General features: G+C 41.1%; 1 protein-coding gene, 1 non-coding gene and 1 pseudogene across 2 annotated transcripts; 2 read left to right on the top strand and 1 right to left on the bottom strand.

The window, feature by feature from the left end:
* The window catches only part of LOC117996685 (uncharacterized), an 83,299-nt pseudogene that overhangs the window by 20,026 nt on the left and 40,692 nt on the right, over positions 1–22,581 (top strand).
* Positions 351–22,477, bottom strand: Hira (histone cell cycle regulator-like protein). The gene is made up of 20 exons (XM_034984458.2): positions 22,334–22,477; positions 22,061–22,234; positions 20,966–21,127; positions 20,114–20,271; positions 19,557–19,665; positions 18,845–19,005; positions 18,235–18,403; positions 17,224–17,318; positions 16,454–16,624; positions 15,527–15,669; positions 14,603–14,746; positions 12,467–12,674; positions 10,671–10,773; positions 9,658–9,777; positions 7,858–8,004; positions 6,630–6,726; positions 5,698–5,805; positions 4,589–4,719; positions 2,187–2,278; positions 351–1,266 (listed from the first exon to the last, which is right to left on the bottom strand). Exons 1-20 carry the CDS (start codon positions 22,368–22,370, stop codon positions 1,129–1,131), a joined length of 2,667 nt encoding a protein of 888 aa, XP_034840349.1. The 5' UTR covers positions 22,371–22,477; the 3' UTR covers positions 351–1,128.
* Positions 2,035–2,105, top strand: TRNAG-GCC (transfer RNA glycine (anticodon GCC)). The gene has a single exon. It is a non-coding gene; the product is annotated as a tRNA-Gly (tRNA).

Here is a 22,581-nt window from a genome sequence, read left to right as displayed (position 1 = left end):
GTGATGCTGATATTTATTATAAAAAAAATAAATTGAAAAAGTTTAAATAACTTATAATAAGTTGTGTTTAATTTTTGAATTAAATTTGATTGGCGGGAGTTAAATGCCATTGTGATATTGGTAATTATCAGTATTGCCAAGATAAGTACCATTATCCATTCAAAACTCCCGCAAATCAAACACCACATTCCTACCTAATTTAAAAAACTATAAAGTATGTATATAGGTAGGTATATATACTGGGTATTGGCTGTATTTAGTACCAAACCCGTCTCCTAGATGGCGCTTTTCAAGTGGGCGCCTTGACGGCCCGACTTACCAGTCTATCTCCCTATATACACTGTAGTCTGTGATCCTAATATCCTAATAATATATTATATACGCTAAAGTGTGGATGTTTAGATGTTTGTTACTCAATCACGCAAAAACGGCTGAACGGATTTGGATGAAATTTGGAATGGAGATAAATTGTATCCTGGATTAACACATAGGCTACTTTTTATCCCGAAAAATGAAAGAGTTCCCGCGGGATTTTGAAAAATGTAAATCCACGCGGACGAAGTCGCGGGCATCATCTAGCTTTAATTATAACACCTATGCTATAAAGTAGCTGCCAAGTGTTTTAAAAGTGTTACAATTCTTTATTGCTGGGCGATATTGCTAGCAATTATTCTAGCCCGTTTATGAACCACTTGTAAGTATGAAAATGCACAGTTGATTCGTCAAGATTGAGAGCATTTTATTCTACGAGATCATCGTGCCTTGTTATTCATTCTAAACAACTAGTATTTCGAAAGTTTATAAATCCACAGTTGGCGTTATACTAAACTGATGATTGACGAACCGACGCGCGGCAGCACAGACACCCCCGCCAACATCGCACTTTATTTCACCAAACAGATAAAAAATCACCCACTGCGCAAGTTTTAAGGCAAGTGTACCAAGTTGTCGTCTCAATCGCGCTTTTCAGTAATAGTAATTTTCAGTAATTCAATAATAGTAATTTTCGTCACTAATTCAATAGTACAATTTTCATAGTCACAATATTTAACCAACTTTCAGATTAAATAAATACTTTATTTCCAGGCAATATTGCCAGCAATATTTGTAACCCGTCTGCGCGGCCGGCTAGTACCCGTTGACCATAGCGCTGGTCTGCGTGAGGCTGCTGAGCTGGTCGTTGTATTCTGTATAGAGTCGCTGCCACCGCAGCTGACGCACCAAGAGGGAGAGCATCTCTTCCAGAAGATCGTGCTTTTTTATACCCTAAAAAGGTTTAAAAAAAACAATATTATAAAAAACCGGTTTTTTAGGGTTCCGTACCTCAAAAGGAAAACGGAACCCTTATCACTTTGTTGTTTGTCTGTCTGTCTGTCAAGAAACCTACAGGGTACTTCCCGTAGACCTAGGATCATGAAATTTGGCAGGTAGGTAGGTCTTATAGCAGACATTAGGGGACAAAATCTGAAAACCGTGTATTTGTGGTTACATCACACAAAAAAAAATTATGGTCATGAAAAAAAAAATTGTATTTTCAATTTTCGAAGCATAACTATATCAAGTGGGGTATCATATGAAAGGGCTTCACCTGTGCATTCTAAAACTGATTTTTATTTATATTTATGCATCATAGTTTTTGAATTATCGTTCAAAATGTCGAAAAAATATGACTAGTACGGAACTCTCGTTGCGCGAGCCCGACTCGCACTTGGCCGGTTTTTTTGGAAGTGGGTTAGTGTGATCATGAAGAATTTAATTATTTTATAAATAATATGAACTTGTGCAAAATGCGAAAATGAAAGTTTCTTGCACTATCTATGTAACTATTTTAATAAATAGGTAAGTTTTGTTTCAAAACCTTTTGAAATGTTATATATTTAAAATTACAATATAGGTTATATGTATTAGTATCGATGATAATTATAAAGCGTCACGTTACAAAGTCATTGAGAAGAGTGACGATAAAGTGAAAGTGAATGTCCATACATTCACTTTACAACTTTGTGAGTCTGCATTTTGGTAACATCTTCGTAAGCATCGGTGGTTCAGTGGTAGAATGCTCGCCTGCCACGCGGGCGGCCCGGGTTCGATTCCCGGCCGATGCAATTATTTTTTTATATTGAAATCAATTTTGTTTTTTTTATCTTTCTTATATTATTTTTTATTTAATAATGCATTTTTCTTACCAATATCGTATTCTGCCATTTTTTAGGTGTCGATGTACAGTGACTAGGTCCGAGCATATCGTCCAATATATTTCTTAACTGTTCTTCAGTACCTGTAAGCATAAATTTTTATTTTTATTTTATATTTTAAAGAGGAATTTAGGTTTAACTATGCTTTGTTTTAAATTTAACCAGCTGAGGCCGTGCGTGCGTGCATGCGTGAATTTAGGTTCTCAAAATCCCGTGAGAATCTTCGATTTTTCCAGACAAAAAGTCGCCTTAATCCGTCCCTACAATGCAAGCTATCTATGTACCACATTTCGTCGAAATCGGTTAAGCGGATGGGCCGTGAAAAGGTAGCAGACAGACTGGCGAAAGTGTGTTTTTGTTGGTTTATTCATTTGTTCTTCAATCACACCGCATCGAAGCCACGGATCGGCGTGATGTTTGCATGGATATAGAAGACCTGAAAAGGCCGGCTTAGGCTACATTTTATTCCAGAAAATCAAAGAGTTCCCACGGTATTTTGAAAATCAACGGTATGATGAAACAAAGTCGCACAAGTTTGTTTACAATATGAGTGGAGATAGGGAAGGTGGTAATCATAATTGTTTTTTTGACATTTTATATGAAACTGCTCATAGTGTGTTCGTAGCTCGTACAGTTCTTGCATTTCACGAAGGCGAGTAGCTCATATGCTTGTGTGTAAGTCGTATCGGTATAAGTGAGTACGTAAGTACGCTAAATGTGTGCGTTTGATAGATCAGTCAGTCACCTTTTCCTTTTATATATTTAGATTAAGGGCACCTACGCACTATGCGGTTAGCCGGAATGCGGCCAGCCGCGGTTGCGCTTGCGGTTAGCCGGAATGTGCAAACTAGCACTATCCGTAGTATGTAGGGCAACCGACCGGATGGCCGTCAGTCAGTGTTTCCATGTACACGGTAATTACCGTAGATGCACCGTAATTCAGCCCTAATCTACCGTCAAGGTAATATGGCCATTACCTTGACCGTGTCACCGTAATACAAAATCACGTTAAAAATTCATAATATAATGCGTAATACGAGTACGAATCTCAGTCACCTAAGCATATTTCGTAATGGCAACATTTATCTTGCTCTCGGTTTAAGCATCAAATCTCAGCAATCTATTTTCGTCCTTATTCAAGCAATCAGGAAGGAGTAAAATGTAAAACTAATGAGATTTAACAAAATATAAATATGAATAAATCCGTATATGAAAAAGATATTTGCTATGCTAGGAGAGTCAGATTCAGAATAATATTAATAGTTGATAAAAAAGCAGATTCGTGACGTTTTTTCTTTTAAAAATGACACGGTAATTTACACGGTATTCTTTTAGCTAATCCACCGTAATTTAATCTAGAAACACCGTAATTTTAACCCTTGAACACGGTAATTCTCGATTTACATGCGTCAGTCGGGCCGCAGCGCTCAGAACTACCGGAGCCGTCAGCCGGCAGCCGCATCACAGTGTGTATAAAAACTACTTTCTCGTACAAAATTTAGATTACGGTCAGCCGCACGGCTGGCCGCATTCCGGCTAACCGCATACTGCGTAGGTGCCCTAAGATAGTTTTCAAAAAAGGGTAAAATACCGTATTGCGAGATGTACATACTAAAGATGGGCGTTATTGGCTATTTACGGCAACGGTTAATCAACAGTTACTTAGTTTCAATACCGATATTGTTAACCGTTGCCGAATATCGGTATCAGAGTTGTGTTTCAACTAATTTAATATGCGCAACGCGCAGCGGTTTCCGTAGTAGTAACTAAGCTAGCTGCCGTATCAATACCGTCTGTATAGCTAGCGCGCGCATATTCACTAAAATAAAACCAATTTTACTTTCATGAATATCGTGAAGTAATCACAACCTTAAGTTCATAGCAGTAAAGTTTAATTTGATCATTGACATAGGTCAAACTATAGTGGACGCCTGCACGAATAGTTTGCCACAGTCCAGTTAACCAAAAACATTTCATGAAGATTGATAAACCAAAGAGGACCTTATCTCTATTACTCTAAGGCTAACTGTATTTAGAATGATAGATCAAAGTGTAATGGACAAGTACTTGTACAGTTAAGCCTTAGCGTAATAGAGATAAGGTCGGCTTTGGTTTACCAAGTTCTTAGTTACTAAGCCGGTAGCCAATAACCGCTCCTTCTCAGCTTTCAGTGAAAGAAAGAAAGAGAAGGCATAATTATTGCGTTTCTAGTTACCAAAAACCAAACAATGCATTGTCAGTTGCCAGTTGGCAGTGTTGCGTTGTCAGGTGGTTCGTCATAGATGATAACTGAAAACCGTTGCTAGCTACGACAATAACGCTACGGTACGCTATAGGCACGGCAGCGGTTTTCAGTTAAGTTAAGCTATAGCGGACACATGTCTAGTACATACCGTGATGTAGCAAATGTTCGAAGAGCGCAGTGAGCCAGTGCCGGTAGTCGGTCGCGAGCCGCAAGTGCAGACACGCTGACACTTGTGCCTCCAACCAGCTGCGCGCCGCGCCGGATAGCGCTTTTGCACGGCTATAAATATAATGTACGGTATAATAACATTGTAAATTGAAAAATTAAAAAGAGCAACCGCCGAGTTTCTTGCTGGTTCTTCTCGGTAGGAACGGCATTCCAAACCAGTGGTAAATTAAAACTACCTGACTATTCATAAGCACTTTTAAAAAGTTTACATGAATAAAAAAACATTCTATTCTATTCTATTCTAATGAAAAACCGGTCAAGTGTGAGTCGGGCTCGCACACGAAGGGTTCCGTATCACGCTTGTCAATTTTTAAAAAAATTCATGGCGGCCGTGTTTTTTTTATTATTTGTTTTGAAAATTTCAATTCTCTTCCGTAATAAGTTACGGTTCACGAGATGCAGCCCGCTGACAGACAGACAGACGGACGCAAGGACGGACGGACAGCGTCTTAGTAATAGGGTCCATATCAGTAAGCAAGACAGAGTAGAGCTTCGCTTAGCTGTCGGATCAAAAAGAGTACAGTACGCCGCAGAAAATATTGTACATTGACCTTTAGAGTGAGATAGCGGTTTCGTGGAGCGTTGTCTCTGTCGTCGAGACCGACGAGGTATGAGTGACAGAGACAACGCTCTACAAAGCCGAAACCTCACTCTAAAGGTCAATGTAACGGCGTACTGTATGTATGAAGCTGTGATAGCCTAGTGGTTAGGACATCCGCCTTCTAATCGGAGGTCGGGGGTTCGATCCAGGGCACGCACCTCTAACTTTTCGGAGTTATGTGCGTTTAAGTAATTAAATATCACTTGCTTTAATGGTGAAGGAAAACATCATGAGGAAACCTGCATGCCTGAGAGTTCTCTATAATGTTCTCAAAGGTGTGTGAAGTCTACCAATCCGCACATGGCCAGCATGGTAGACTATTTCTAAACCCTTCTCACTCTGAGAGGAGACCCGTGCTCTGCAGTGAGCCGGTGATGGGTTGATCATGATGATGATGATGACTGTATGTATAGTCGGGAAAGTCTTACCCAGGCGTGGGCAAGGCGGGCGGGGGTCGCGGCGCGCGTTTGGGCGCGCGCGGTCCCACCCCTCCACCCGCGCGCCGCACAGGGTCCCCCGCGTCTGACCACACCACCCTGGAAATAACAATAAAAAAAAATCAAATCGGACCAATGTATCATTATGTATTTACACCTGCAGGCCGATTGCGAATCGACTGCATCTATCATTTAATGACAGCATCAATGTCAAAATATGGTTTTCCTATCACGGTTCGGTGAGACAGTCCACAAAGGATAGATGTGGACAAAAAAATGTTTTTGACAGTTCATTTACGTATCGATAAAATTTATTGTATGAAAAATGCTATTGCGGACGCGTTTTGAAGTTTGATGTCATATAAGAACCTCGACAAATGTTACGTCAAATGAGGTTTTCATTGAAACAACTCGAGAGGTGTTTTTATCAGTGACATAAGCTATCCGTAAATCGTTTTACTACTCATATTAATTAAAATAAAGTTATGAAAGGGATTAAAAAAGGCTATAGTAATTCTTCTGCTAGATAAGAAATCAATTATTAATTTTAGAAGCTAGTATAATAGTATAAAAGCATTTTTAGATTAATATAAGTCTCATAAGTACTTTTAAAAGAATATGTGATGACTCTTTCATTAGTAGGTTTGATGCACTGTACCTGTATCATCATCATCATCATCAACCGATATACGTCCACTGCTGGACATAGGTCTCTTGCAGGGACTTTCACACGCCACGGTATTTCCAGCGGCTCCCTGCGACTCGTCTGATGTCGTCCGTCCACCTAGTGGTCTTCCAACACTGCGTCTTCCGGTGCGAGGTCGCCATTCCAGCACTTTGGGACCCCAACGTCTATCGGTACCTGTATCAAACCACCTGTACCAGTATACCTGTATCAAATAAATAAGATTATTTGTACTCACCAAGCGCATAGTTTCTTGCAGTAAATAAAGCTTTTTCCGTTGCTCAGTGAGATCATGGGGTTGCCGTCGTCCAACAGCGAACAGCCTGTCACTGTCACTGAAACATTATATGAATTTTAAAAACCTGGGCGCGTTTGGAACCCTCGTACCTATAGTTTTTAAGTTCGCGTAAAAATTATCACCACTTTAATCATCTTACAAATGCTACAATGGACTTTCAAAAAGTGTTATTTATTACCTACTAGATGATGCCCGCGACTTCGTCCGCGTGGATTTAGGTTTTTAAAAATCCCATGGGGACTCTTTAATTTTCCGCGATAAAAAAATAGCCTATGTCCTTCCCCGGGATGTAAGCTTTTTCTGTACCAAATTTCATCAAAATCGGTTGAACTGTTGGGCCGTGAAAAGCTAGCAGACAGACAGACAGACACACTTTCGCATTTATAACATTAGCATGGATTTTGAATAAGTCATTTGACTTTGACTTAGTATTATATCAGTAATCATCAGTACTTATCACCTGCCTTCGTTTTTATCAGCGTTCTGTTTACACCCTGTACAGATCGCGCGGCGAGAGTTTGGCTTTGACCTTCGGGTGGAGGGGATTACTGCGCATGGGTACTGTCACGCACACAATACTTTTCCTTTTTTATGTACCAGGTTGGATATTTGAGTGGGTCAAAATTCATGTACAGTGGTAATAATGCTAGAAAATAATACGAAATAGATAAACTTCTTCATTTATTAAAACTATTGATAGTTATTTTACTTATATAAAATGTTTATTTCCTTTTAAAGTTTACAGAGACAGCGATGAAAATTCTAAATAATTGTTTTTTAATAAAATTATTTATTCCAAGATACATGTAAAATTGGTACATACAAACAAAAGAAAACTTAAAATAATTATTAAATACAAAAGTTAACATTAAAAAAAAGTCTTAGCAGCAGTGCTATTCAGATTCTTATATAATAAACAATTAACGAAAATAGCAATTCACTTGTGAACGTGATTGTACAAACAGAGGCAGGGAACGACTGGAGCAGTGGAGCGCCAATCAGAGCACCGCGTGCGCCTACACACCCGCCCCGCACCCCACTAATTGCCCGTTGATACCCAATTTCTGATTTCTGCGCAATAACGGTCAAAGCCAAACTCTCGCCGCGCGTACTATATCTTTGATTACGATAAAGGTGTATGTAGATCATAGTGTATTTGTTTACCTACCCCCATGAGACAGTAAATTCCTGAAGCATAGAGGTCGTATGAGGCAGGAGGCGGCGGCGAGGTCCCATATAGCTAATGTGGCAAACGTCGTGACAACGGCCAGTGTGTCGCCTGACAGCGTTAATTTGGCCGCTTGGGATGTCAACGCTGGAAAAAAGCACAAGTCATGAACAACGCCTCATTAGAGCCTCAATAGCTCAACCGGTATAGGAGTGGACTGAAAACCGAAAGGTCGACGGTTCAAACCCCGCCCGTTGCACTATTGTCGTACCTACTCCTAGCACAAGCCTGACGCTTAATTGGAGAGGAAAGGGGAATATTAGTCATTTAACATGGCTAATATTCTTTAAAAAAAAAAAAAAAACGCACCAAAAAGTTTGGATGCCAGCAAAAGTCAAATCTTTCACCGTACTAGCTACCCAACTTTGGAACTCACTTCCTGAAAATATCAGAGAAAACTGTGACTCAGTGTTGTATAGAAGCAGGCGTTACTTTACGGAAGTCCATGATATACAATGAACCAAAAACTTAAATATAAAAGGAAAAGACGACTGACTGACTGACTGACTGATCTATCAACGCACAGCTCAAACTACTGGACGGATCAGGCTGAAATTCGGCATGCAGATAGCTATTATAACGTAGGCGTCCGCTAAGAAAGGATTCTTCAAAATGCAACCCCTAAAGGGGTAAAATTGGGGTTTGAAGTTTGTATGAAAGTCTGTCCCATAGAGCAGAAACAAAGAGGAGATGTTGTATTAAGATTTCCCTATGAAATATCGAGTGACATTTTGCGGGGTGAGGGGTTGTGGAACGCCGCCCACTTCTCAATTTTCCATCTGCGGGTTAGTAGCAAAACTACTCGCTTAGCGACCTAACATCGATATATTGATGTCACTACATAGTTCAGCTATCTCACACTAGATGTCAATAATCTAGAACTATTTTAATAATTACGTATAAAATTACCTACAAATGAAATGTGCTACCATTCATAGCATCAGAACGTCTGTCTGAATAACTTTGACACGATAAAACACAACACTTCATCCTTTTGTTCTTAAAAACGCGAAAACACACCGATAATACGAGTCTCAATATATGTGAACCTGACGAACGCAGACAGCATACTAACTAAGGCCCCGCCCACAGTGATGACGTCAGGGCCTAGTTGAAAATCACAGTGCACAGTTGCTTAGGCCAACTCCTCTTTGTTTCTGCTCTATGGTCTGTCCGTTTTGAAGTGTCTATATAGAAGTTTTGTAGTTAATATTTTTGCAATTAGCAGTATGACATATTTTATTAAGCTCATAATATGTTAAAATCTCATAGTTAAAGATCAACCCTAAGGGTGTAAAATAGGGGTTTAAAATTTGTGTAGTCCACGCGGACGAAGTCGCGGGCATAAGCTAGTTTGCTATAATCCGCTGAAACAGGTCGAATCTGTATGGTGCAACATGCAGCATGTGAAATTCACCGCCCGCCCTCCCACTGCTAAACATGCAAGAAGAAGCAGCCACCAGGCAAGCAATACGCACCACCAACACGCAGCAACACACAAATCCCAAACACACTTTAAACTCAACTTTAAGTCGACACATTTTAAACTGAGTCGTCGAGTTATCTATCTGTTTCACTCGTTGCCTACGATCTGTAAGTGCGAGCGAAACAGACAGATAACTCGACGACTCAGTTTAAAATGCGTCGACTATAGTCGATTATGTGGTGGTGGTGTGCCCTTGAAGACAATTAGTGATTAACCAAATCATTGGTAAACAAAACACATATAAATTGACTCACCAATGGGCGGAAGCGCGCGTTGCGCGTTAGCGCGCGACAGTGTCCACACGTGCAGCGTGCCGTCCGCGCACGCCACGCACGCCCAGCGCGCGTCGCATGCGATGCTCGTCACCGGCGACCCTGATAACATTCATCATCATCATCATCTCAACTCATCGTCGGCCATTACTTGCACTACCTACTCTGTCTACTAAAGGCATTTCGAAAGAACTTGCAGTGGTACTCGTAGAAGCACTTGACGTTTCAAAAGTACTTGTAACAGATAAAAAACTTTCTGTTTCAAAAATTTAGTTAATATAAACCACTAGATAGGTTAGATATAGGTTTTTTAATCCCATGGGAACATTTTAGCATTTTACGTGGGATAAGCTAGCCAATGTGTTAAGTATAATGTTCCAGACGCACTTTAACGTTGCACTATGCGACGCGACGAGACGCAGCAGCGCCTTGATTCATACAAACTCATATAAACAATATTTGACGTGCCGCGTCGCGTTGCGCAGTGCAACGTAAGTGCGTTTTGAAACTTCATGGTACCTATATTCTACCTCTATTCCAAATTCCATTCCATTGCATGAAAGAGTAACAAACACACAAACTTTCGCCTTTATAATACTAGTGTCATAGTGTGAAGTGTGATACTGATAAGTTTTTTTTTTTTTTTTTTTATTCAGATACAAGTTAGCCCGTGACTGCAATCTCACCTGATGGTAAGTGATGATGAAGTCTAAGATGATAGCGGGCTAACCTGGAAGGGGTATGGCAGTTTTTATTAAACCCATACCCCTTTGGTTTCTACACGGCGTCGTACCGGAACGCTAAATCGCATGGCGGTACGGCTTTGCCGGTAGGGTGGTAACTAGCCACGGCCGAAGCCTTCCACCAGACCAGACCAGAAATTTAGAAATTATAAAATTCCAAACCCCTGCCAGGAATCGAACCCAGGAGCTGCCACTAATAAGACCACAGCGCTCACCACTGCGCCAGGGAGGTCGTCATCCTTATATACATACCTAAATACGCCTCCCACACGGGGTCGTTGGATGCTGAGTTGTTAGGAATCAGTTCCAGCCTGGACAGCGTCCCGTAGTATGTGCTGCACGCCTTATTTACGACCTGAAATATTGAGTGTTTACTCAAACAGCTAAAACACAACTTAGAGCCTCAATAGCTCAACGGGTAAAGGAATGGACTGAAAACCGAAAGGCCGACGGTTCAAACCTCGCCCGTTGCACTATTGTCGTACCTACTCTTGTGAATACGTACGACAATAGTGCAACGGGCGGGGTTTGACTTCGATTCCGACTTGCTAACTAAATGCTGCAATGAATTCAGTTACAAACAGTTAAACCAACCAAAAAAAACAGCACGACAATCTAAGTTGGAATTCGAAGTTGGCACGTCTGTAGATGCCAAAATGAAGATCGATTCCGATACTATTCTTAATTCCGATTCCTTCTATCTCTCTTATTCATTAGATATCTCATGTTGCATCTCTATCGTTGTGAATAGACTTGACGCTTAGTTGGAGAGGAAAGGGATTAGTCATTTAACATGGCTAATATTCTTTTTTTTTTTAAACTTTATGATTTTAAGCTTATTTCGTGGTTTAACGACATATTTTAATGGAGATAACGGGTACATACCACGATTAAATTGGTATGGTAAAGACAGCATCGTACGACATCTAAAGTTAGTGACGATGTATTTTGCCGGACAGCTCGAGAAGTTCCAGCGAAAAGAACAAGAAAGAGGGTAGTTCGCTACGTTAAGGTTAAGGCCACATTACAAAGAGCCTCGCTCATTGCTAAGAATAGAATAGAATAGAATATTTTTTTATTAATGTAAACTTTTTACAAGTGTTTATGAATAGTCAGGTAGTTTTAATTTACCACTGGTTCGGAACGCCGTTCCCACCGAGAAGAACCAGCAAGAAACTCGGCGGTTGCTCTTTTTAATTTTTCAATTTACAATGTTATTATACCGTACTATACAAGCCATTGCAGCCCCGTGCATTGCTGGAGCGAGTCTAAGAGCTAAGCTACTCGCTTAGTGCCCTGATCCTAGTGAACAGACGTATTGCAAACTATCGCAGTTGGCCACACTGCCAGCGACGCGCCACGGTAGATGCCTAATCGCCGCGCGAGTCGCGTAGCGAACAAACGTGTTGGTTAATTTTTGTTATAGTCGACGCATTTTAAACTGAGTCGTCGAGTTGTCTGTTTCGCTCGCGCTTACCTACGACCTGTAAGTGCGAGCGAAAGAGACAGATAACTCGACGACTCAGTTTAAAATGCGTCGACTAAATAGTCGCCTCGTGATTCAATAGAAGAAGTTTTAATTTCTGCTGTTTTCATCAACAGATGGCGCTAAAGAGAATTGTGTGTCACCAAGCTAGGAGCCTTGTTTGTATCTGGCAGCTGTGATAGCCTAGGGGTTAGGAAGTCCGCCTTCTAATCGGAGGTTGGGGGTTCGATCCCGGGCTCGCACTTCTAACTTTTCGGAGTTATGTGCGTTTAAGTAATTAAATATCACTTGCTTAACGGTGAAGGGAAACATCGTGAGAAAACCTGCATGCCTGAGAGTTCTCCATAATGTTCTCAAAGGTATGTGAAGTCTACCAATCCGCACATGGCCAGCGTGGTAGACTATGGCCAAACCCTTCTCACTCTGAGAGGAGACCCGTGCTCTGTAGTGAGCCGGCGATGGGTTGATCATGATAATGATGATGATTGTGTATCATGTACACAAGGATAGCTCCTATAACTAGCCTAACCTATAACTTATCCTAAATGATATTTTATCGTACCTGTAACCTCAAAGCCCCCGCGGCTCGTACTACGGGTCCGGCAGTCCCCAAAGCGGGCGCGGGCAGGGCCGGAGCCAGGGGACTAGCGTTAGCGCCACTGGGGGTCGTGTTAGAGGGAGAAGCGCAGGACCTCTTCACTTGTAACTCATCTGCTTTGGGCCCGGGCAGGGATGATGCTGTGCGCTTGCGCAGCCGCTGATCTAGGCCACTGGGAAAAACCATTTACAAAACTGTCCTGTAAATTGTAATTTTTTTAGGGTTCCGTACCTCAAAAGGAAAAACGGAACCCTTATAGGACAGTATAGAACACTTTGTTGTCTGTCTGTCTGTCTGTCAAGAAACCTACAGGGTACTTCCCGTTGACCTAGAATCACGAAATTTGGCAGGTAGGTAGGTCTTATAGCTGACATTCGGGGAAAAATCTGAAAACCGTGAATTTAGGGTTGCATCACACAAAAAAATTAAATTCTGGTCATGAACCAATAATTAGTATATTCAATTATCCAAGTAAGATAAGTATATCAAGTGGGGTATTATATAAATGGGCTTCACCTGTGGATTCTAAAACAGATTTTTATTTATTTTTATGAATCATAGTTTTTGATTTATCGTGCAAAATGTCAAAAAATACGACTGTACTACGGTACCCTCGTTGCGCGAGCCTGACTCGCACTTGGCCGGTTTTTTTAAAGAATATTAGCTAAGTTTATCATAATGACTAATATTCCCATTGCCCCTCCAGCTAAGCGTTAAGCTTGTGCTTGGAGTAGGTACGACGATAGTGCGATGGGCTGGGTTTGAACCGTAGGCCTTTCGGATTTTAAACCGCTACTTTAACTGCTATTGAGGCTATTTAATAACATAGTTTATTTTTGAATCACTATAATATGATTTTTAGATCTTGCGGTGGCCAAAATCGCTTTATTGCCATCTCTTTCCCGGTTCTCTACAATAAATAAGTCTATCCTTTTCACATCCGCGACTTGCTCTGAGACGACGTGTGCATATATACTCACTTGTCGCTCCTAGAGGCGGTGGCATGGTTGCTCACGTTGGGGTGTATGACGATATCGTCACGCCTCTCCACTCGGATCCGCGACTTGCTCTGAGACGTGTGCATATACTCACTTGTCGCTCCTAGAGGCGGTGGCATGGTTGCTCACGTTGGGGTGTATGACGATATCGTCACGCCTCTCCACTCGGATCCGCGACTTGCTCTGAGACGTGTGCATATACTCACTTGTCGCTCCTAGAGGCGGTGGCATGGTTGCTCACGTTGGGGTGTATGACGATATCGTCACGCCTCTCCACTCGGATCCGCGACTTGCTCTGAGACGTGTGCATATACTCACTTGTCGCTCCTAGAGGCGGTGGCATGGTTGCTCACGTTGGGGTGTATGACGATATCGTCACGCCTCTCCACTCGGATCCGCGACTTGCTCTGAGACGTGTGCATATACTCACTTGTCGCTCCTAGAGGCGGTGGCATGGTTGCTCACGTTGGGGTGTATGACAATATCGTCACGCCTCTCCACTCGGATCCGCGACTTGCTCTGAGACGTGTGCATATACTCACTTGTCGCTCCTAGAGGCGGTGGCATGGTTGCTCACGTTGGGGTGTATGACGATATCGTCACGCCTCTCCACTCGGATCCGCGACTTGCTCTGAGACGTGTGCATATACTCACTTGTCGCTCCTAGAGGCGGTGGCATGGTTGCTCACGTTGGGGTGTATGACGATATCGTCACGCCTCTCCACTCGGATCCGCGACTTGCTCTGAGACGTGTGCATATACTCACTTGTCGCTCCTAGAGGCGGTGGCATGGTTGCTCACGTTGGGGTGTATGACGATATCGTCACGCCTCTCCACTCGGATCCGCGACTTGCTCTGAGACGTGTGCATATACTCACTTGTCGCTCCTAGAGGCGGTGGCATGGTTGCTCACGTTGGGGTGTATGACAATATCGTCACGCCTCTCCACTCGGATCCGCGACTTGCTCTGAGACGTGTGCATATACTCACTTGTCGCTCCTAGAGGCGGTGGCATGGTTGCTCACGTTGGGGTGTATGACGATATCGTCACGCCTCTCCACTCGGATCCGCGACTTGCTCTGAGACGTGTGCATATACTCACTTGTCGCTCCTAGAGGCGGTGGCATGGTTGCTCACGTTGGGGTGTATGACGATATCGTCACGCCTCTCCACTCGGATCCGCGACTTGCTCTGAGACGATGTACTGAAGCAACTCTCCGTAGCCGGCTGAGATCCTAGGGATTCACTGGAAAAATCGAGGTATATACTTTTTTTTTACTCTATGACGATTGACGCGCGGTTGAAAATAAAGTAAACACGAACAGATTTTTGAAAATTTGTCGTATAAAAGATAAATTAGTCTCAAAACAGGTGTTCTGTTTGGTGGCCATTTTTAATTCGGACGGAAGTATCACATTTTGGGTTGTTCTTATAAATTATATACAAGAAATCCGGGGACAAGTTATGTGCAACAGATTCGGGGTCGAAAGTCACAGGACCTAAATATATAAAAGGAAAAGGTCCGACTGACTGACTGATCTATCAACGCACAGCTCAAACTACTGGACGGATCGGGCGCGGTTGAAAATAAAGTAAACACGAACAGATTTTTGAAAATTTGTCGGATAAAAGATAGATAAGTCTCAAAACAGGTGTTCTGTTTGGTGGCCATTTTTAATTCGGACGGAAGTATCACATTTTGGGTTGTTCTTATAAATTATATACAAGAAATCCGGGGACAAGTTATGTGCAACAGATTCGGGGTCGAAAGTCACAGGACCTAAATATATAAAAGGAAAAGGTCCGACTGACTGACTGATCTATCAACGCACAGCTCAAACTACTGGACGGATCGGGCTGAAATTTGGCATGCAGATAGCTATTATAACGTAGACATCCGCTAAGGATTTTTGAAAACTCAACCCCTAGGGGGTAAAATAGAGATTTGCAATTTGAGTGGTCCCCGCGGACGAAGTCGCGAGCATAAGCTAGTAGATACTAAGATGTAAAAGAAAGATGGTCTTACTTGGCATCAACGCTAGTGAGTGGGATGAAGACGGGAGTGATCCGTCGTTTGCCGTCCGACGTCCTGGTCTCGATCTGTCGGTCCATCGGCCGTAACGGGGTGTCTCGGGACACGGATGGCGAAGGTGTCAATACTGGTTTTAGCTGAAAGAAAACAAATCTTACTATTCCGTCATCGGTAAAACACCAAACTTCGTGTGGAAACCTGCATGCTTTAGAGTTTTTCACCATGTTTTCAAAGCGCCTACGAATTGAGTTCCATTATCTGAGAATAATGTTAATGGTATAGAACGTCTCGCGATGAATCGACGTAACGCTGATAAGAACTAGTCCTTCGAGAGGTCTGACACTAGCTCTAGATGACCACTTTTAGTGGCGAAATAGACAAAGACTGCTATGCAGACTTTAATAGTTCTACAACCCCATCCCTTTCTGTTTAGTGCGATTATAGGACCAGCATAGTCTATTCCAGACGTCTGGACTGGGTAACCAGGCTGTAGACGTTGCCTAGGAAAATTACCCATAACCGTTATTAAAATATATAAAATTACCAACCAGACGGTTGGTAGTGCCTTCATTTGAAAGTAATTATGGCACTTATGTTCTGTACTTTTGCTATATTTCGACCTCCAAGTGGCCAAATTTGCTCTCGAATGGAAGCAAGTAAAAGTTGTGGACCCGCTTGCAATTATGTTTGATCAGTGAGCATTACGGGCGCTGTCAAAGTGCATTTATTATGTTTAAAAACACGCGTGTCACCTAAAGTAGAGTTTAAAGTTTGCACTTGGCCAGCGTGACCAACCCTTCTCATTCTGAGAGGAGACCCGTACTCAATAGTGGGCCGATGATTGTTGAGATAAAGGCGTATAAAAATTGCGAAATATATATATTTTGATATGATCACTGTTCTAAAATTATAGTACTTTACCTGTGTTTTATCACTCTTAGGCGTAGTCTCATCCTTGGGAGGTTCCTTCTTAGCTTCCTGTTTGTCCCGAGCCAATAGTATCTCGTGAGATTCCACCAATAAGTTGGAAGACAAATCGCCGCCAGATTCATTGGCCAAACATTTGCCATATATTTTCTCATAAAAGGAGTTCTGTAAATGTAAAAAGATGTTAAATTTTAAAGCTCCCACAGGCGTTTTAAAGCTTACTCAACGTAAGCCCGACTAGTTTCGAACCCATTCGGGGTCCTTTTTCTCAGCTCTCAGCTCGCAAACGCATCGCGGTGGATTAACTAGTCGGGCTTACGTCGACTAAACACGTGAGTGCAGCTGGATTCTTCTGTATTTATAATGGAAATCACTCACGATACTTTAACAGCTAAAAATTACTTTTTTGCAGTTAACCACTTTTTAGAAATAGGACATTAACATGGTGCCGGTTACTTTTTTTTTTAAATAGAGTTAGCGAGCAAACGAGCAGGCGGGTCACCTGATGTTGAGTGATTACCGCCGCCCATGAACATTTGCAGCACCAGAGGAACCGCCGATGCGCGCCGGCCTTTCAGGAATTTGTTGGTCCGCCCCTTGAATAACCCCATGTTGTAACTTGGTCTGAGCATTCCAAAACGTATTGTTACTTTATTTTAACGTTTAAACCGCTACCGTTTTACCGGATGGGTTCAAAACTAGTCGGGCTTACGTCGACTAAACACGTGAGTAAAGCCGGGTGTGAAATATGTACGTATTGTTACCTTTTCTTCTATCGTGAGCGGTGTGCCAATTTCTTTGTTAGTGAACTGTATACAAGCAACTGTGCCGTCTGAACTGCATGCCAAAAGATTCAAGCCTGAAAGAGAAACAACTATATGATAACTAGCTGATGCCCGCGATTTCGTTCCCGTGGATATAGGGTTTTAAAAAGCCCGTGGGAACCCTTTGACTTTCCAGGATAAAATAGCCTATGTGCTAATCCAGGGTATAATCTATTTCTATTCCAAATTTTAGCTAAGTTTTTGCGTGAAAGAGTAACAAACATACACACATACAAACTTTCGCTTTTATTAGTGTGATATGGTACTGTTAGTTTCAGAAACTTTAATATTTTCAAAATTATAATAATCTTAAAAAAAATTAATAATCTTAAAAATAATAATATTCATACAACTTCTTTTGGATCGCATACTCTTCTGAAAACTAAGGTTTCAATATTTCGGAATTCAATCTTGAAAAACGTTAATAAAAGCAGTAATTTAATTGAAAAAACCGGCCAAGTACGAGTCAGGCTCGCGCAATGAGGGTTCCGTACTACAGTCACACACGACACGACACAGTCGACACGATAATTCAAAAACTATGTTGCACAAAAATAAATAAAAATCTGTTTTAGATTGTACAGGTGAAGACCTTTCATATGATACCCCACTTGATATAGTTATCTCACTTCGAAAGTTGAAAATACTAATTATTAGTTCATGACCACAATTTAATTTTTTTTGTGTGATCTAACCTATAAGCTATAAGATCTACCTACCTACCAAATTGCATGATTCTAGGTCAACGGGAAGTACCCTGTAGGTTTCTTGACTGACAGACAGACAACAAAGTGATCCTATAAGGGTTCCGTTTTTCCTTTTGAGGTACGGAACCCTAAAAACGTTAATAAAATTAGCAATTTAATCGAAAAACGTTAATAAAAGCATCAAATTAATAGAAAAACGTCAATAAAAGCGGCAAATTTTATTGAAAAAACGTTAATGTCTCACCATCAGAACTCCAAGATAAGTCCAACACGCTGTCACTGAAAAGTTCGTGGACGACCACCAGTGGCCTTTTGAGTGACGTCAGCCAGATGGACAGCGCACGGTCGCGGGAGCCCACCGCGGCGCAACAACACTTCTTGCCTTCCTTCACGAAGATGTTGCTGTTGAAACGCTGTTCACCAACGACAATACATTATTTATCATCATACCTATGTCGTGATTAATTTATATTTTCATGATTTGTGAAGGAAATAAACGGGATTTTCGTTAGTGTGTTTAAAATCGGCAAATTATCAAAACAGGTTTTAATCTTTAGTGTGGCATACAAAAAGGATATTATTATATGTGGTCATGACCATGGTTGCGTCTTCAAAAAGAAGAAGAACAGAAAAGAAACACAGTATTGAGTAGAGACGAAACCACAATATCAGCATAATGGACCATGTATTTACTATCTTATTCTAATGCCAATTTTCGTTTTTAGATAGGTTTTAATAGTTATCCTATTAAACGAAAATTGGCATTAGAGGATAGCGAGAACAAAATTCTATTACATATGCTTCAATATTCAATAATTATTCAATCAAAATTTCATAGCATAAACGTCGCCTACCGCGCAGGTGACGGCCTTCCTGTGGCCCACAAAATCCTTGTCGCAGCGCCAGCCCTCGCGCTCCACCACTTGCGCTGTGGGCCCGCCACCATTCATCGCGTGTGCAGACAGTACGTACTGACCATCCGGGGACCAAGACAAGCGCAGTACGTGGGTTGTACCTGACCAGAGAAATAACATAACATTTAGTCCTACCCTCTTTTTAATATTAGAAACATACGATTTGGTGCGATTACACTGTAGCGCAAGCCTATACAATTTACTAAATTACAATTAGGTTCGCACAGACAAATTCTTACGCTCGCTCGTTACACATACTCGTATGCTGTCTCAGCAAATGCACTCACCCACTAACATACATGTACGCACATATCCAAGTACAAGCACGCACGTATTCATGTAACCGCATGCCTGTCACGTATATCCTTTCATGCATACTCGTATGCACTCACATAAACTCACTCTCTGCCACACAAACACACTCTCTCACACTTAGCAGGCAACATCGAAGAACACCCTATCACATATTGAACGAAAGAATTGTTTATTTGGTAGACTTTGTATGTAATGTATGTTCAATAAGATAGTGTCGGTACGCCGGTGTAGCGCATTTGACTAGATGCGGCCCATGCCAAGGCGGCGCGACACAGAGGCGACTGTATAACACCACTAACAGACTTTACACACATGTACACATGATTCTCATAAATACCTCCACACTCCTCAAACGGTTCAGTGATGATGGTTTCCGACGCCCAATCGGCAGTTTTCCATACCCTCAATGATTTATCATCCGATTGGGAAGCTAGGTATTTGCCAACCTAAAAAATTATATATAAAATAATCGATATTTTATATATAAACGAAAAGATAATAGATAGAATATAAACGAAATCGTCAAGACACCAGCGGGCTCGTCCACGTGGATTTAGATATTATTTAGTTTTTTGCCTGTAATGTAATTATTAAACTGTTAAGTTAGGGGGTCACCTTTGATAAAATAAAAAAGAAATAAAAATGTGTGTATGAATACTATCTGTCCTGACTTACTCACGTGTGTAGTCAACGTTAGCCCGACTAGTTTCGAACCCATCCGGGGTCCTTTTTCAAGGGAGTCCGTCCGCGCACGCGCCGCGGTTTTGAACTAGTCGGGCTAACGTCGACTACACACGTGAGTAAGCCGGGACAGATAGTATTTATAATGGAAATCACTCACGGTAGTTTAAACGCTAAAATGTGTGTATGATTGTATATATCTGTGTAACTCACAGGGTCCCAAGCAACACCTTTCACAAGGCCAGTGTGTCCGTTCAACACGCAGACCAGTTCTGGAAACTTCTCCGCATTCCAAATGATTATAGTGTTGTCAACACTGCAACTCGCCAACCATTTGTCCAGCGGGGACCACGCTAAGTCTAGAACATCACCTGAAAATTGTCCACATCCATAACTACAAATATACAGAGTGAATCAACATCTATCAAATATTATGTAGGTTTTTAAAAATTCTGTGGAAACTTTTTGATTTTCCGGGATAAAAAATAGCCTGTGCCCTTGTTTGGGACGCAAGCTAACTCTGTACCAAATTTCGTTAAAATTTGTTGAACGGATGGGCCGTGAAAAGCTAGCAGACAGACAGACACACTTTCGCATTTATAATATTGTATTGATGATTTGATACAACACCCCTAATGGGTGATGTGAAATCCAAGGTTTAAAAATATTATAATATTTAAAACTATTTGACACAGTGTCATGCTGGCCCATGTCAATGTAGTTATTTTATTTTATTTTAGTTGTTTCATGAGATCCATGGTTGTTTCACAGCCTACATTTGACAGGTAAAGCATCGAGATTTTGTCACAAGTTTCATGACTGTTGTGAACTGTGTGTGTTGTGAACAAAATTACATTAAAATTACAGGTTTAAATTGCTTATTAGATATTCAAAGATAAACCACAGCACATGGCATGATAAAAAAAATTGGATAATGATTAATGTTCAATAATATTTATCAAACAATAAAGTATTTAATTGTGGTAAATTGGAACATTTTTAACATCTGTCACTTTATAGTCATTGCACATGTTTTAAAGAAAATTAGATTGTACAATAAAGTACCTGCATGTCCCCTCAATGTGCTCAAGCATCGCCAGGTCTCAGCTTTGTGTTTCCCCGTGGCACCCGCCACCACACTGAGCCCCCACACCATCACCAGCCGGTCATCGCCACCAGATGCCAGGTACCTCCCACCGTTGCTCCATCGGACACAATTCACACAGGCTGGGAAATAAATGGTAAATAAAAATGAGCATAATTTCATTTGTAGAATCCCTAGCTTTTTATTTTTTAGGGTTCCGTACCTCAAAAGGATAAACTGAAATCACTTTGTTGTCTGTCTGTCTGTCAAGAAACCTACAGGGTACTTCCCGTTGACCTAAAATCATGAAATTTGGCAGGTAGGTAGGTCTTATAGCTGACATTAGGGGAAAAATCAGAAAACCGTGAATTTAGGGTTGCATCACACAAAAAAATTAAATTCTGGTCATGAACTAATAATTAGTATATTCAATTATCCAAGTAAGATAAGTATATCAAGTGGGGTATTATATAAAAGGCTTCACCTGTGGATTCTAAAACATTTATTTTTATTTTTATGCATCATAGTTTTTGAATTATCGTGCAAAATGTCGAAAAAATAAGACTGCAGTACAGAACCCTCCTTGCGCGAGCCTGACTCGCACTTGGCCAGTTTTTTTATTACAAAATAGGCTTGTGCTTGACAACAACCATGCTTAATAAAAAGCAATTGGAGAACGCTTGCCTATTTACTTTTGCCTTGAAGGTTTTTAAATTATACATTCCAGGAGACATAGACTCCAGAACAGCATTCCAAACCTTAGCAGTTCATATCATAGACATCTAATTTCTGGCATGTATTGCAATGCAACTTGCAAGCAACTGTACAATGTTTTAACTCTATGGATTAGACGAACAATGCACAAATATAAACACTTGTCTACTTATTGACATATCACTGTTACGTCTCCTAGTTTTTAAGGAGATTCATAACCCTAAAAACCTTCATTCTGAAAAACTTTTTGTGTCAAATTTCATTTAAATTATGATTTGAAATTATTCAATTTTTTAGTTTTGAGGCTACAGAGTATCAGGCAGAGAAGGCTATCCCGTGTAAAATCAAAAGCAACTTCTAACCTAAATGATTATCCATCTGACAGAGCATTTTAGGCACATTTGGGTCCACTTCAACTTCCTCATATAAAACAGAGTTTAGGTTCCAAACGACCACTCGACCGGAGTCCCCGCCTTGTCCCCCGGTCGCGAAACGCTTCCCAGTGGGATGTATGTCCACGGAAAATATTGGTTTATCTGAAAAATATCGAATTATAACAGTAAAACAATCATGTTTGTATGAAAAGATGCAACATAATAAAATTGAATTTTTAACAGGTTTCTGCATTAACTTACCATCGTGATTGACCCAGCTGGGCTTTAGAAGCTTCATTTATGAAGAATTGATTGAATTTATTATTGATAAGGCTATTTATTTAATTTAATTTTGTTTATTTTTATTCTAATCACTAATGAAAATGACAGCGACACTTTGGGTTGTTGACCTCCCGCCGCCGCGGTTTTTCCTTGTTCCTTGCATTCACCTTTTTCTCTATGGATAGTTCCTTAGGTTCCTTATCTGTGATTATTTTTGACATTGACAA

This window comes from Maniola hyperantus, chromosome 3 (genome assembly GCF_902806685.2).
Source record: "Maniola hyperantus chromosome 3, iAphHyp1.2, whole genome shotgun sequence".
NCBI classification, from domain to species: domain Eukaryota; kingdom Metazoa; phylum Arthropoda; class Insecta; order Lepidoptera; family Nymphalidae; genus Maniola; species Maniola hyperantus.
Note: the sequence above shows the minus strand (reverse complement) of the source record. Positions and strands in the feature narration are given on the sequence as shown.

Bases quoted from the DNA above. Each gene is read 5' to 3' on its own strand.
- Hira (XM_034984458.2), bottom strand. From the start codon at position 22,370: ATGAAGCTTCTAAAGCCCAGCTGGGTCAATCACGATG. The intron at 18,404-18,844 runs GTAGGCGACGTT...GTTGGTGAACAG, and splicing joins GGAAGGCCGTCACCTGCGCG to CGTTTCAACAGCAACATCTT. The intron at 14,747-15,526 runs GTAAGACCATCT...CGATTTTTCCAG, and splicing joins CTCACTAGCGTTGATGCCAA to TGAATCCCTAGGATCTCAGC.